General features: G+C 35.0%; 1 protein-coding gene across 3 annotated transcripts in view; it reads right to left on the reverse strand.

Moving 5' to 3' along the window:
- FSD1L (fibronectin type III and SPRY domain containing 1 like) overlaps positions 1–16,673 on the reverse strand; it is a 67,238-nt gene that overhangs the window by 13,264 nt on the left and 37,301 nt on the right. For 2 of the 3 annotated variants that reach the window (XM_045563107.1, XM_045563109.1), the window contains exons 7-12: positions 15,630–15,839; positions 14,105–14,203; positions 9,300–9,426; positions 8,614–8,646; positions 2,401–2,501; positions 1,316–1,567 (exon numbers count right to left, since the gene is read on the reverse strand). In XM_045563107.1, coding sequence (XP_045419063.1) covers positions 1,316–1,567; positions 2,401–2,501; positions 8,614–8,646; positions 9,300–9,426; positions 14,105–14,203; positions 15,630–15,839 — 822 coding nt within the window. The remainder of the gene's footprint in view (positions 1–1,315; positions 1,568–2,400; positions 2,502–8,613; positions 8,647–9,299; positions 9,427–14,104; positions 14,204–15,629; positions 15,840–16,673) is intronic. The other variant, XM_045563108.1, reaches the window with a different exon arrangement.

The following is a 16,673-nucleotide window of genomic DNA, read 5'->3' on the forward strand; positions in this document are numbered from 1 at the left end:
AATCCATACTTAGTTACTAAGTACTATGAATTCTATTTTCAAACAATCAAATCCATTCTTCTTCTTGATTCTCCATAGCTCAGGTCTTTGTTACCAGTCACTCAACAAAGTTATTAAGGGCTTCCCATGTAAAAAGCACTTGCCAGGCAATAAGGATTTAATAGTTAATAAAACAGACATGGTCCTGCCCTACATTGCTTGAAGACTGCCTCCTGAAAAGTCTTATGCTCTCTGTACTTGTAACCTCTTCCATCTTTAACCATTCACTTGCTAATATTTCCTAAAATGTGGAGAATCACCTGTCCCCACTACTAAATAAAGACCAGTCTATTATTATTTTCAAGGCTCTAAGGATCTGATCCTATTCTATAACACATTACAACTTCCCCGTGCTGTACCCTATGCTCTAGGAGAACATACTTCTCACTACTTTCTTTGTGGAATCACAGATTATGGGAAAGGAGAGAGAAGATAAGGAAATGGCAGTCAAAAAAGAAAAAAAAGTGAGCTAATAAATTTGCCATTTATCCTAAGGAAAATGGTTTATCTGATTCAAAGTGAATAAGTTAAAAAAAATGCAAGCCAAAATTAACTTTTCTTCTTTTTAGAGTAACTAAATTGATAGCTCATGCAATTATTTGGATACAATGTTACTTAAAATGATAAATAAGGGAAGTAGCTAATAACACAGAACATATGGTCTGGAAAAACAGGCAAGGAAAGCAATGTGAGTACCTGTAGTTTTTAACAAATAAGGATTACCATATGAGCATGAATTAGGGAACATAATTCTGTGTTTATTCAGATGGTGAGATTTAAGAGCAACCATCTCAGAAGTTATAGGGAGACAAAGTGAGTCAGTTTAAGAAAAACCACCTAACCAAGAGCTGTCTAATAATGAAACAAACATACTGCTTTATAAAACAAAGTGGCAACTACCTGCAGAGACAGTGTAATAAGGATTTTTATACTGTGTGGCAAATGGACTAGGTAATTTCTAAGATCTACTAAAACATGGTAAGGAAGGAATTTAAATGGACAGAAGAAACTTTAGTGAGGAAGACTAAAATCAGCAAAATCTTTCAGACTTACTTAATATATTATCTAAGGAGCGCTTTTCTAGGGCTCCAGGCAGACATCACATGCCCTTCCAGTTAAGTCTAGAACTGAGATTATGTTTGTGATCAAAGCCTAGTTGGTAAAAATGTCCTTACCACAATATTAATGGAAATTCTGTACAGATGCTTACCAATGAAAAGTTCTGAAATACAAGCAACTATGATGACATAACTTATAAGAAAATAAGTGAACTTACCCCCATCAAAATCACAAAATACACCTATTTTCTCAGGAACACTAACATCCAAAGCTTTGACTTTATTATTATGCTTTGCTGCAAATGTGTTTTGTAGCCAGTTGTTGACATGGACACACCAACTAGTGTTTGTCTTTCCCAATTGGTCAAATTTCCCCAAAGTTTTGTATGCTACTCCCACGCTGTAGGATTTACAATCCTTCTGGGCCTTGACCTCCCAATAATGTTGTCCACTTTCAATAGCAGTGTCTCCTACAAAAGATTAGAAAAGTAGAGTTGACTCTTATCTCTTCCTTATGAGTCACATGAGTTTAACCTATCACTTAACCCAAAAATGGCACAAAAATTTTGATTCAAGTACTCTTTCTATGAAAATAATCATGATAACACACAGACACTCAATGCAGAGTACCTTTAATTATTTTTCTAAATATAAAACGCTTCAGAAATTTTCTTCCTTACTATCCCCCCTCCAGGATTATACATAACATATGAGAACACTACATAAGCTGAAGTTGAGGTTTTTTTTTTTTTTTTTTGAGACAGAGTCTCACTCTGTTGCCCGGGTTAGAGTGCCGTGGCATCAGCCTAGCTCACAGCAACCTCAAACTCCTGGGCTCGAGCAATCCTCCTGCCTCAGCCTCCCGAGTAGCTGGGACTACAGGCATGTACCACCATGCCCAGCTAATTTTTTCTATATATATATATGTTTTTAGCTGTCTGTATAATTTCTTTTCTATTTTTAGTAGAGACGGGGTCTCGCTCTTGCTCAGGCTGGTCTCGAACTCCTGAGCTCTAACAAAGCTGCCGGCCTCGGCCTCCCAGAGTGCTAGGATTACAGGCGTGAGCCACCGAGCCCAGCCTGAAGTAGAGTTTTAAGAGTATCAATAGTAAGACAATTAGAACAATCCTCCCTCCCCGCCACCATGCCAAAGTAATAATTAGGCTTTAACTGGGAGAAACTTCTGCAAACAATCTTTCAATACACAGGCAGCTACTCTAGCTGTAGGTGAGCGATAAGTGCACCGGTGTGATTCTGATGCCTTTAATCTAAGAGAATAAAGAACTAGTATGTTTTATCCTACCCAGCACTGTGTATGATTCCCCAGTAAAACGATCTCTGCTGCCTCTTACTGCTGGTGGCCTGGAGCCTACAGATGTCCGCTTGGGGGACGGTGTACCACTTCTATGTAAACAAGAACAAAAAGGAAAATAAATATTTTATGTTTTAAATGTTTCATAAACTAAAAATTATGGAAGGAACCTTTGAAAAGATTTCTAATTATGGTTGTAGAAATAACATCATTCAATTTGATTTGAATTATTATTAAAGAGAGTTGCCAATTACAAACACTCAAATGCAAGAAGCCATCAATACAAAGCAGGCTAAAACACTAATGTCATGCAGATTGAGCAAGGCTTATACAAAGAACACACAGTTGAAATAAGAAACAATGCCAAGTGAGACAAGACTTACTGAAAGAACACAAGAAAGATAACAGGTTATTGCTTACATTGTTTGCAGTTAAATTTAAATAACAGCAAGGGCAAAGCCAGGCTTCTTATAATCATTAACTAAATAACCTTTTTTATAAGCAGTAGATATTTTTGTTCTGGATCTTTCTTCTTAAAAATAGAAAGAGCAATTGCCCAAATTCATGCACAGGACAATATCAGGTATTATAAAGTATTTCTCCTACTAAAATGGACAAGATCCAACCTAACTTCCCCTTTTATTAAATTACCTGCTATGGAAAACTAGACAGTATTGGGATTTCTAACTCTCAAGAACTCAAAATAGATTAAATCTCAAGTTTGTTTTAAAATAAGATTTTAATTACATTGAATCAGTGCATTTAAGAAACAAAAAAAAAATTTGGTCAAGATTATCCTAAAGTTATTATTTAGGGGAAATAAGGATAAGTATATTATCACCACTAATTAGAAATAAAAACATTTTTCCAATATAGTTGTACAAGAATTTTTATTCCTAAGATCAATTTAGTAGATTTCAATAAGCTATTATTAATACTGAAATAGAAATCCCTAACAAAGGCAAGGCAAGAATAAGGATATAATTTAAAGTCATTTCACATGACTCAATCTGCATTATTTAAATGTTGTCTTGCTGTCAGAAAGCAGATTTATGAGACAATTTCAAGAAATTAAACAGTGAACTTAACACCTCTTCAACTGTGTAGTTTTTAGTGAATGATATTAAGTAGCATAATTATAGATGTACAACCATAGCATTCACACAATTTAATTCTTCCCAAGAACTTCAAAAGTCCTTTTTGTAAAAATATTTCTTTAAAAAGACATTTAAGCAACTGACTATGATTTCTGTTTGAACAGACAGCATGAACAGAGGTGCATAAAGACAGCCTAATTAAAATTTCTGTGAAACTTGTGTTCAGGTAGGCAGTTAGTAGTTTCTTCCTATGGGGGAAAGGGAGAACAAAACTTGAGAGGGAAGAATCCCAGAAGAGTTGTTAGGATCTGCTCCAAAATAAAGGACAGAAACAAATAAAAATTAAGAAAAATGTATATTCTTTATTCTGGATATGAAAAAAGAAATATATATGTATATATATATATATTTTTTTTTTTGGGGGGGGGACAGAGTCTCACTCTGTTCCCCGGGCTAGAGTGCCGTGGCGTCAGCCTAGCTCACAGCAACCTCAAATTCCTGGGCTCAGGTGATCCTTCTGCCTCAGCCTCCTGAGTAGCTGGGACTACAGGCATGCACCACCATGCCCGGCTAATTTTTTTTGTATATATTTTAGTTGTTTGGCTAATTTCTTTCTATTTTTAGTAGAGACGGGGGTCTCGCTCTTGCTCAGGCTGGTCTCGAACTCCTGAGCTCAAACGATCTGCCCGCCTCGGCCTCTCAGAGTGGTAGGATACAGGCGTGAGCCACCGCGCCTGGCCCAAAAATATATTTTTAACTTCTTCAAGGTTGGTGTGACCATGTTTTCTAAGTTAATACTTAAATACAATACTCTCAAAAGTCATTAAGTAGTAAAAGTAAAACTCTGTAAACATTCTGTCAACTTACTAACTCAAAAAAAAAAAAAAAAAGAACTGCATCACAATTTTCTTTCTGATTCTTATACAAGCTAGTTGACAATATTAAAAACCTGATTGCAAAAAAATCTGTGTGTTTTCAAACATTTTATCTTACACTCAGGAGAAAAGGTAACACTATATTTGCCCCCAAATTGGGGGAAAAAAGGACAGCTCTTACTTTCATGATCTTCTGGGGGACAAAGTGTTCTGAAACTGGTAGTTTTCTTGTCCTGAAGTCAAGGGAATCCACACATGCCACTGAGGCTGCTGCAGGACTCTGGGAAGGAGACAGCTTTGGGGCTCCTTCCCCACTTTAACCAACTACACCTTTCTCTTTTTAGATTAGGCTTCTGGAAACATTCTTTTGCTTTAAAAAAAATTGTCAAAACCAATATTTTAGACGAAACATTAGGAAGACATGAAAAGGAAGGGAATAAAAGTAAAATTGTTCTAATATGGTTTATAAATTATAGCAAAAAAGCTTTTAGGTATTGAGAACACCTATGCAATACAAAAACAGTATGATTTACAGTTATTCTCCAAAAATTCACATGAAACTGATTATCTGAAATGGAAGTACATGCTCCCCTAGAAAAAAAGAAGTGCATAGCTCATCAAAGATTTATGTAATTCATAAAGTCACCAAAATATTATTACACATTAATCTTCCTCCATCCAAATTAATTCAACTGCAAATACTGGTAATTATACAAAAATAAATATAATTTTAATTAATCTTAAATGTCAGTATTTGTAGAAAATTAGTTTCATAACTAGAGAAAGAATACAGGATACAATAACTTCAGAACAGTAGCTCTCCATTGTATCTAACTTCACTTCAAACTCCAATGCTTTTTAGTATTGCTGGTGGTATTAATATTATTCTTACCCTTAACATTCATGACTATGGTTGCTTTTCAGCTGAGAGAGAGCAAAGGAAGTAAAAAAAATTTGTTATGGGTAACTAGGTGAGAATCAAATGAAAGGAGATGAGAGGTTAGAGTACTTGTGTAATTGGGGGTGAGGAGGAATAAATGAGCCAAACCAGTGGTTCTCAAACCTGGCTGGACATCAGAACTACTTGGGGAACTTTTAAAAATGCAAATTACCAGCCTTACCATAGACTACTAAGTCAGAACACTGGAGGGCAGGTTTGAGAAACATGTTTGTGTTTTTTAATTAAGAATTTCAAGTTTTTGCTGCTCAGCTGGGCTAAGAATCACTGAGGTAAAACAAAACAAATCTTACCTAAGAAGGGGCAGAGATTAAAAGGGCAATGATGAAAAGACAGTTCTTACACAATCTACCATATGGCACCCTCAGTATTTGGCTGCTATGGCAAGTGAGTAACTTGGCTGTGGAGTAGCTGAAGGAAGGGAAATAACTGTTGCCAGGAACCACATCTTCTCATCTGTGTATCCTCAGTACACAGAATAGGTATACAATATCTGAATAAAATGAACGACCTCAACTGAGTAAATGTACTATGTGATGTTATTAACTAAGGACTACCTCTACTTTCTGAACCATAGTCCTAAATTGGAGAAACATAGGCCTTTAGAATTTTGTAATAAATCAGTAATTGTCAATTGAAGAGGCACAACTGAATCAAAATCAATCAGGAAACTTTTTCAAAACACATGGAGAGTTCATCTCCTCAGCCGGAAGGCCAGAATATCTGCTGGGAGAAAACATGCATTTTGAAAAATATTTCGCAGGTAATTCAGGACAATAAATACCAAGTGCAAGTCATATAAATAAACAGAAATTTTCACTTAACATTGCTTCAAAATATGTTAAGAGGTCTTTTGATAACCAGAAAAATAATTTTAAAAAATTTATAACTTACCAGTAGTAAAGAAATAAAGGGAAGCATGTAGAAAAAGAAACATATAATCTATTGACATTGGCAGTTTAATTTCAGGGAAAAGTTAAATAAGGATAAATCTTCCATTGCAGCATTCCAGCCTCCAACAAGTCCATTTTTGCAAGAAGTACAAGAGCTATTATTATCTTATGTCAAGCATGATCTCCTCCCACCCCAGCCCTCACCTGGCTTCTCTTAAAGACAACTTGGCCACTTAAGTGTCTGAATTAAGGCTCTTTGCTACCTCTATAGTCTGGATTGTTTTACCAGCTTCCCAAACGTTCTCTTTGCTTCTCAATTCATAGTGCTCACTATTACAAAATAAACCTAGCTTTGATTCCACTATTTTAAAATCTTCATGTACTTCTGCACTGGCTACAAATGACTTAGCCTGGCATTCCAGGTTCTTGATTTGGTCCTAATCTGCCTTTGTAGCCTTCTCACCCCTAGAGAGCATTATAATTGTATAGCCAAAATGTTCTTCAAATTCACACAATCTGCTTTACCGCCTTTCCTCTTATTGCTCTCCAACCTCGCTGCAAATAACACACATTCTTCCATTTGCTCAAGAACCACTTCCTTAACGAAGGTCTCCCAGATCCTACCAGACTAAATAACTCTTCCGAGCAGTCCAAGCTCCAGACTAAAATTCTATGTGTTATCTTTCAGGCCCAACCATAGGCAATTACTACACAAAGGTTTCACTTGGCAGGCCTGGGTGGGGCAGGTTAAGGGAACAGGGTTGGGAAGGCTGCCCTCCTTACACTAGACTTGGTGCACAGGTAGTGCATTATTGTTTGTAGAAGGAGTTGCAACTCCACCCCTCTCCTCACCATGCTCATATGTGTATCTGCATTCCTTGTCTAGACATTTTATTCAGAGGTCCCCTTATGGGAGGGAGGTCCTATGCTGAGATACTTTTCAAGTGCCTCTGTGTAGACCTCCTTAAGGGTGGGGGAAAAGGGGAAATGGAAGTTGGTCTGAAAACATTTTTCTACACTTTGGTTTAGTACTTTTCCACTTTTTACTCCACCTCTCCCCCACATTTTCTTGGCCATAAGGTCCATAAACCAACAAGAGCCTTTTATTTGGGGCTTCTTGGCAATGAGAAGATCCACTACCTATGATCTGTGGTGATTCACTTGACCTTCACCCAGTGCCATTTTGTTGGGGAAAACTGAATGCTGGGGAAGCAAGCACCCTTTCCTTTGTGACCTCTTGCTTATACTATCACAGCAAATCAATAAAGCCTTGATTATTACTTTTAGTTCAGCTCATTTTCCTAACTGACCACCTCAACACCTGGCAGCTCTGGACATCTTTCTTCCTCTGAACTCCTTTATTCACACTTACCATTACAAATAATGTCTACCTTGCATTACAGATAATGTTACTTGCATATGTGACTGTTATATATGACTTGTATATATGACTGTTACTTGTCTATATACCTCTATATGAGTTAGGGCAAATTTTGTGAAGGCGGAGATAGTATTTATCACTATAAACTTCACAACATCCAGTAAACATCCTATAGTAAATAAATATTTATGGAAAGAATAAATTAACATATATAACATTCCAGAAGTAGTCTACAAATAAAATACCATTAAAAGGGGGGAAAGGAGAAAGAAATAATGTAACTTGAAATGATAAATACACAGTCTAAAAATTTCCATGTGACCAAATGAAACTTTATAGACCCTATTAAATCCAGCAGCATTTTACAATTTATAATATACTATCTATGAAATCACCTGTGCCAATAATGAGCAAATAAACTGAAAAGAAGAAAGGAAGATAATTTTGAAAAGAGAACACATTACGGTTTCCGGTAAAGATATGCGGTATCTTCAAATAAGCACATTATTAGTCGTGCAATTTGAAATAATTCATCTTTCTGGCACTGTCCTAATAATTTCAGCAATGACCTTTATTTTTTATCCTTGATGCTTTTTAAACTAGGTAATTATGTAAAATACATAAATCTTCAAACCTGCCTCATGTCAAATACAAATAAAAGCAAAGCTATAGTGTTAGCTATATTGAAGATTACACAGTACAACAAGAAAGATGCCAGGTATGAGTAAAAGCAGAAAAAAAATCAGATGAGGGAAAATAATTCAAGAACGACTTTAAAGCAGAGCTTACTGTATTATCATATACAATATAATCCAAATAATATGCAGCACACTATAATGCTGTAAATTCAAAACATAAGCTACCAATACAGTCTACACAGAGCAGTATTTTAGCTTATGAAGGCTGCTGCTTCTGCTTATTGGTTAAAAGAAAAAATTAAAGTTGTTCAGCCAAGCTCGATTATACTAAGTCCTAGAACTAGACAGACACAGATCATCACCTTGTATGTTTCTTCAGTGAAGTAACATGGACACTGTCAGATAAAAACAGGCAACTGTTAAGAGATTGTTTTACAACTTCAATTTAACAGCTTATAATAAAATTAGATCAAAAGCCTGCTGAGGAATTTTTCTGGTTTATTGTTGTAACTTACAATGACATTTACATCCAAGTTGAGCAAAAATTTCCAGTTAAAAAGGAAACAGGCTCCTATACTTTGACATTACTTAAATAAGTTATGACAGTAACAAAAGGTCCTTGAGAGCCTGCCTCTTGGGTTCACTGGGTTGCCGATCAGGGTCAAGACTCTGGGGTTGTCTGTGCTAAAAGCTGTCATTTAGTGCAGACCTTCCAGTAAGATAGGTGATCTCTAAGTCTAAGATTCAGATATTATACCAGGAACTTTTCTCTAAGCAGTTCAAGTTGCTGTACATATAACTTTAAAGAAATGGAATACTGAAATAAAAATTATGAGAGGAAGATTAGGAAAGAAACTAAGAAACAAGTAATGAAAAACGTTAATGACAAATTCAGCTACTGACAAACAGTATTATAATCTTCACTTTGTTGTTACTAATATATCATAAATCATATTGGTATATAGACTAAGAATTTCAATACACATTGTCAAATAACATCCAATGTACAAGTATTTTTCCACAAAACAGATTTAATGAACTAGCTTACCTGCCCTTGTTCTCTTTTCCTTTAATTTTTTCTTGACCTTTTCCTCCAGTAGGATCCCACTCTACACAGGTATCTTCAACTTTCAGGTTCAAATGGGATGATGAGTTATCCAAACTGAAGTTAAGTGCTATCCAAAACAAAATTTTTTAAAAATGTAGCCATATGTCCACTTTCTAAAGCACAGCTATCATCACACTAGTTTTCTAATCAGTTTTAATCAATATTGAATACAGAAAACGAAGTTCAAATTCCTAATCTGAGCATCTAAAGCTCTCAATGATTAGGCCATAATTTACAATTCCTACCTTATTTCCCATTATTCTTCTTTGTATATCCTATACTCCAACCAAATACAATGTACTTGCATGGCCACTGGTATTTCTGCTATTCCTTCTACTAGAATCTCCATCAGCACACTCTAACCTCAATTTCCTATTATTAGCATATCAGTTGATTATCAGTTGATTGTTATGACTAAATAGGAAGGCGAACTGGTAGAATAAGGAGGAGGAGAAAGTGATATCGTATAAAAAATTATGGAACCTTGCACACATATTTTCTCTGATGCTCTAATACTTAATGATTTCATACTTAGATTCTTATTAGTTTCGAATTAAGACAAGCATGGAAAAACTGAGCCCACGATGGCAGAAGCAAGGGAATTGACCCAGCTCATAGATAATTTACATGGCAAGGAGAAGAGGGGGAAGGGGGCCACTTAAATGAAAACAAAACAAAAAAACATTAAACACAACTATGCTTTTTGGATTATCTGGTATTTTGGGGAACCATGGGTACTATTCACAAGATTTACTCAGAACTAAGAACTGCTAATTTAGGAAATCAGTCTAACAAAGTATTAGCTTACCTCTTTGGATATTGAGGGTAAATTATTAAGATGTATTCATTCATGGCCAATCAATGCACAGTTCCTTCTATTTTAAAATGCAATTCCCAGAATCTCTGTCTTGCAAGGTATCAACTATTACACAGTTACCAAATAATCTGCTTCTGTTAGTTCTATTTCCCTCCAAAGGTTCAAATTTCTAGTAATTGTTCATTAAAGGAACACATTATTCCTTTACAAAACCCCGTTTCACTTAGGCTATTACTTGATTTAGTTAAGGCTTCAGTGTTTCTGTGACGTATATATCAGACAACAAAATAAGAATATAGACAACCTAATGTTTACCTAGTGAATCAAGAATCTTTTTATCTTCTACCGTTCTGTAAAGAGCACTTTAATTTCAACTATGTATCAGAGCCATTGTTCATTGTCTTCATTTAAAAACAACATTCTGAATACAAATCTACTGACCACACAGCTTCTCATAAATGTCATACTATACAAGGAAGTTAAAAGCTTTCAAAATCTGCATCTAAACAGAAATGAACTTACAGAAGGAAGAAATAACGCAGCTTTTCAGTAAAAATGAAATAGACTTCCTTAGCAGATAGGTTACTAAAAGGTTAGAATCAGGTAACACTGAGATCCTGAATTTCCAAAAATGAACTGCCTTAAGAAAATAGAGTTGAAAACAGCCTTGTTTATAAACTAGCTAACAGAAAAAGACGGAAACTATCAAACAGAAAGAGAAATAAACTCACAGCACAATTACCCTTTGTTTTGTTTGATTAAATAACTGGGACTAACTCATTGTCTTAAAGATCAACCATCTGCGGTATCTTTAAGAGTTTGTTTTAACAGACTTGAAGAGCCCTAAGTGGAGAACAGGGGTGTGAACTCCCTCCCAGCTCTCACCAAAGCCAGATTCCAAGGACTCCAGCTCCCTCCCAGCTCTCACCAGAACCAGATTCCAAGGACTCTGATAAAGCCAGCCTCAAAAGAAAATGAAGAAAAATGGAAAAGCAAACACAGCTGCTCCACAGCTGCTTCTGTTATCAGCTGGCAGCCATAACTATTTTTCTCTCTTCTCTTCATCCCCATAAAAATCCTGAACTGCTTCTACCCAGCACCAACACTTTTCCTTCTTTTTGTGTCATGCTCTTCTCACCCTCTGAGAAGTAAAATAAACTTTCATTCTTTAAAACTATCCTAATCTTTGCACGAGAATTCTTTCTCATGCCAAAACATGAGTCCCCCCTTAACAAGAGTTACACTGTATATTTAAGTTATTAGGTAATGCATGTGAGAGCATCTACGTTTCTAAAAAGAAAGAAAAATTAGATTTAACTTTAAGGTACTATCAATTCTCAACCATTTATTTTCAAAAGAAAATAAATCCTAAGGCTATTCCCTAATGTTTATTATGATGGAGAGAAGAGTCATCAGCAATCCTGGAGTCAAGGGTGGCAAAAAAAGGCACCACTCCAAACCATTTGAGACCAGATTTTTCAAGTACCACAGCATCCAAAGAAAGGGCACGGATTTCAATCCCAGAGGTATCATCTTTCATATATCTCTTACTTTCTCTCCTTTTTGAACACTGTCTCTTTATGGGACCTCAGTTAAATTATAAAGCCTCAGTCTTTCTAAGGTAATAGGGATAACACCCTATATTGAACAAATAAGACCAGCCTTAAAAGTGAGATCCTGTCTCTTGTATAAGCCCTGTAATATAGTTACATACTGGTTTCATATCTTTAAAAGCCTATGAAAACAAGGTACCAAAAATCAGAGTATGGATATGTTTCATAAGTTCTATTTGTGCTAGTGGCTACTTTCTTGGTACTATAAAATTATATCATAGCCAGTGTCATTTGAGGTTGGAGAGTAATTTACGATTTATTAATTCATCATTTACCTTTATAAGGAAATAAAAATTAATATACCTAAAAAATCTGGTCATAAGAACTTACTATATATTATATATCACTTTTGACAACTTCAATGCCAGAAGAAATAGTGCTACATACATTGGAGTGACAGAAATAAACAATGTTCACTCTTCTCCATACCAAGGACCATAAGTGTCAGGATATAAAATATTGGTAGGACTCAACTAATTAATCTCCATCTCTCTTCCTTTCTCTTCAGTTCTTACTCCATACACTTATTTCTAATGGTTGGCTGAAATAGGCTGCAATAAGCTAAATAAATTAGTAAACAATTTTTCAACATGTCATTTTTAAAAATCTGGACTTTTCCTATAGAACTTCTGTTCTCATTAGAAGCCATGCCAATGTTATGGAATAACCCTAGAAAATTTGTGACCCATATCATGTGAGAGACGTTTTATTCTGAGACTCCCTGAAGGTCAGAATCACTGTTCAGTAGGTTTCAGAGGAGTTTGTCTATTCCCACACTGGGGGAGGGAGGTACCTGGCAGTGAAAAGCACTCAAAAGGACTAGAATCAACTTAGTTTCTCTCTACAAACCACAAGACCAAGAGTTTAACCAGTAACATTCAGACACTGATAAAATGAGCAGCCAGCCCAGCTTCAAGAAAACCACAAGCCAGTTGTTCATTTTCCTAAACCTAAGGAATTTGCATAGGAATATACAATTCACCACGTTTAGGTACAAGTTTGGTCACTAAATAAAGAGAGTATATGGAAAGGAAGAAAAGAAATTTAAAAATACGATGCTCCTGAGGGAGAATAATAATTCAGTTTTATTTGATAGAAGCAAAAAACAATTCGAGTTATACAGAAAAGATTGTCTACTTATAAATATGACTATATTTTGAAATGGTAAAAACCTAACATCTCAGTTTGATACAGTAATTCAAACTAATTGTGTTCCTTGGCTAAGTTACCTATAGTTCTCAAATAAAAACATTTGCTAATCCAAACAAGTTCCTTCAAGTTAGATTTTTTTTAGACCTTTGTGATGCAAATATAGTTTTCTGAGTTTGTCTCATCAATAACTTTAAAATATTTTGTTTTATTCTGATATGGTATTTTTATATCACCCTCCAAATCATATCAAATTTCTGGCATGCAAACCTATTCAAATGCTATTTATATTAACTAGGGGTCAGTGGAATGCCCCAAGTCCCAAGTATTTACAACAATGCATAGAGTCTGATTCTGGAAGTAAACCTAGGCAATGATCATCTCACAACTGGGAAGATCTCTAGCATTATAGTCTTCAAACTGGTAAATACTTAAAAAACCTTCTGTGTTCAAATATATTATTCTAGGAAGTTTTAATTAAATCCAATTGCTCTCCAGAGACTAAGAAACCTATGTTCCAGGCCCCCAATAAGGGCTGGCACAGAACTTAGAAACAGATTATTATTTATACTTTTCTAAGTTAGATCTAGGCATCATGGGCAAACCATTTAACATATTAATATTTATACTTTATTTTTTTCATCTACAATATGAATATCAATAATACCTAGTTTACTAATCTCTCAAGATGATTTTAATGATCAAATAAAGAACTGTAAGAGTGCTTTGTAACCATTAATAAACTATATAAATGTTAATTACTACAGTAAGATTCAGGAAAACAGGATCTGAGCTAAACTGAACAGATAATTCCCCATTATTGATTCATAACCCATTCTCTGGGAAAACTCTGAGCAGATCTCAGTGATGCTTATGTATTAACATTAGATTGAAATTTGTAAAGTTTAGCACCCACCAGAGAATATAATACCATCATCTCAGTCTATTTTACCTATATGAATACAAGCATATAGGAAAACTGCTACCACTACTGTAGTCCTATTTTCTTGGTCTTATAATTCTCACAGTTGAGAAAGCCAGAGGTGGGGGCTAGAGGAAGTGGAGAAGGAATTCAATCACACATGAAATGCTTCCTGTCACAAAGTCTTGAATAACCTCAGATGTTATATTTTGTTTGATGCTGTATAAATAGCTACTAATCTTACCTTTGGTCTCTAGAGTAACTGGATCAGAATACTCTCCAGCCACAGCCTTGTTACAAGCTCGCACTCTGAAATTCATATACTTTGAATCAAATTTTAAGCCTGAAAAAATGAAAATGGTTTTCAGATAGGAAAAGTAAAGGCCTCTATCCTCAAAAGTATGAGTATGGCCCCTCAAATAGATATTTTTTCCTCCTTGGAAGTACTGTATTTCTTTATTCTCGAAGAGTATGAATTTATGTTAAAGGAGTAATAATCCCTGAAATAAGAGGAATCATGATTTATCTATTATTTTATTCAAAAGAGGTAAATCATATAGTTTATCAACTTTTATTTAAACTCAGTGATGAAAAGTATCCTTTCACCAGCCTGAGCAAGAGCCAGACTGTCTCCACAACAAAATAGCAAAATTAGCCAGGCATGGTGGTGCCAGCCTGTAGTCCCAGCCACTTGGGAGGCTGAAGCAGGAGAATCGCTTGAGCCCAAGAGTTTGAGGTTGCAGTGAGCTATGATCACGCCACTGCACTCTAGCCAGGGTGACAGAGCAAGACCATGTCTCAGGGGAAAAAAAAAAAGTATCCTTTCAGGCTTCATTAAAAGTAGAATTTCATTCAAGGAGAGATGCCACAAATTATAATAACATACTCAATTTCTGTAAAGTACACACCCTAAATAATTTTATATTTATGAAATAGTATCTTCTTTTGTGAAAATGAATTTAAAGAGGATGTGAAACACAGAAATTAATAAAATCTTTGAAGTTAGGTCTAGATTAAAATCTCAGTCCAAAAATTACTAGCTATGGGACCTTCAACAACTTGACTGAGCCTCAGTTTTCTATCTGTAAAATATAATAAAACCAACTTCATAATTATTATAAAGATTAAATGAGATATATTATACTGATTAAATGAAATGTACTATATGTAACACACTTGAGCCCAGCTCCTGACAAATAGTAATTGCTCAATAATGGCAGCTCCTAATGTTACTGTTCATGTATAATAAGCATTGAACAACTAGGGCAATATTTGGCCATTTCAAATATCCAAAGTCCCCTACATACTGAGACATCTTTTTTAAAGGCTTTCAAAAGGCCAACACCCAAGTTTCTAATACCAAGTCACAGTTCTACTTTAAGTATTAACATGAAGATAATCTTAAAACAGTAAAAGCAATAGTATTTACAGTATCTGAGGTACTGGGGTAAAAAACTGACAGCTTTTTTATTCAAACCAAAGTAAAAATTAAATGTTATTCTGAAAACAATATTTCAGAGTATATTTGTTCTCTTCATATTTGTTTTACATACATTCTGTTTCACTAGGTTGCAAATGTCCAGAAGTAATTAAAACAAAGGTAAAGGTTTCCTTGATGTTTTAAGAGAAACTCACTTTTGTAATGAATATCTAAAAAGTCAGCTTGGCTAAAGAAACTTAATAACTTTATCCTTTAAAATAACTAAAGATATTTCTCAGAATTACATTTATTTTCTGAGCATGTGATTCCTGAAATGCAGTCATTTTACCTGATAGTGTATATTCAGTACCCTTAATGTTATCAGCTATCTCCCAGCATCGCTCATCCTTTACACGTGGAAGTCCATCAAAGTTGGTCTTCCTATATTCCAGTACAAAGTGGTCAATTTTATTATCCTCTTCTGGCATTCTCCAAGCTACTGTTACACAGTTGTCAGCCACCAAACACTCTACTGGATCTATCTCTGGAGCTTTGGGGACTGGAGAGAAGAGAAAAAAAAACATTGGTATTAGTGATTCACATGAAAAAACTGAGAAAGGGGTGGAAAACAATAGTTAAAACCTCAAATGCTATAAATCAACATGCAAATTCTTAAAGTATGAGTAAAAAAGTGAACTTGAGATAATATAAAGTGAAAACTACAATTTCACAGGCATCAATGAAACATGACGTGTTCTTTCTAATTTAAATAGGAAAGTAGTAACAGCAGTAGATATCATTTACTGAGTGCTTTCCACTTTAATCCTTGCAACAACATAAGCCTTCTATTATTATCATCTTTGTTATTATTGGGGCTCAAAGATGTCAGAGTAACGTGTTCAAGATTACAAGGCTAGACCTTGAAAGAAGGAAAGGGATTCAAACACAGGTAGTTTGACTTAGAGACAACCACCATTAGTATTTTTAATGAAAAGCATTCTAAGCTAAGACCATATATATCAGTATACAGAAATTTATGAAATTTAAGAACAGCAGCACACAGAAAATTATCTGAAAAAGAATGAAAAGAACAAAATTAATTACATGAAAGTTAAACTATCTGGCCAGGAGGAAATGAATGGCCTACAAAACTAACACATCATCTACCCTAAAGGCAGAGTCTCTGAGAAGTTCTGAATTTGTCTTACTGGCAAATTTAATAACCTAGAATGTAGAGTCTATGTTTGGTAAATAATTTTTTGGACCTCAGTATGACCAATAAGAAAAAAAACTGTAAAAGTAGAACTGATGGGAACCTTAAAATAAGCAACAATGTCATAGTAAAGAATTCATGAAATCCAGGGAGACAGATTGGGTACAATCTGAAGAAAAA

Source organism: Lemur catta, chromosome 10 (assembly GCF_020740605.2).
Source record: "Lemur catta isolate mLemCat1 chromosome 10, mLemCat1.pri, whole genome shotgun sequence".
Classification (NCBI taxonomy): Eukaryota; Metazoa; Chordata; class Mammalia; order Primates; family Lemuridae; genus Lemur; species Lemur catta.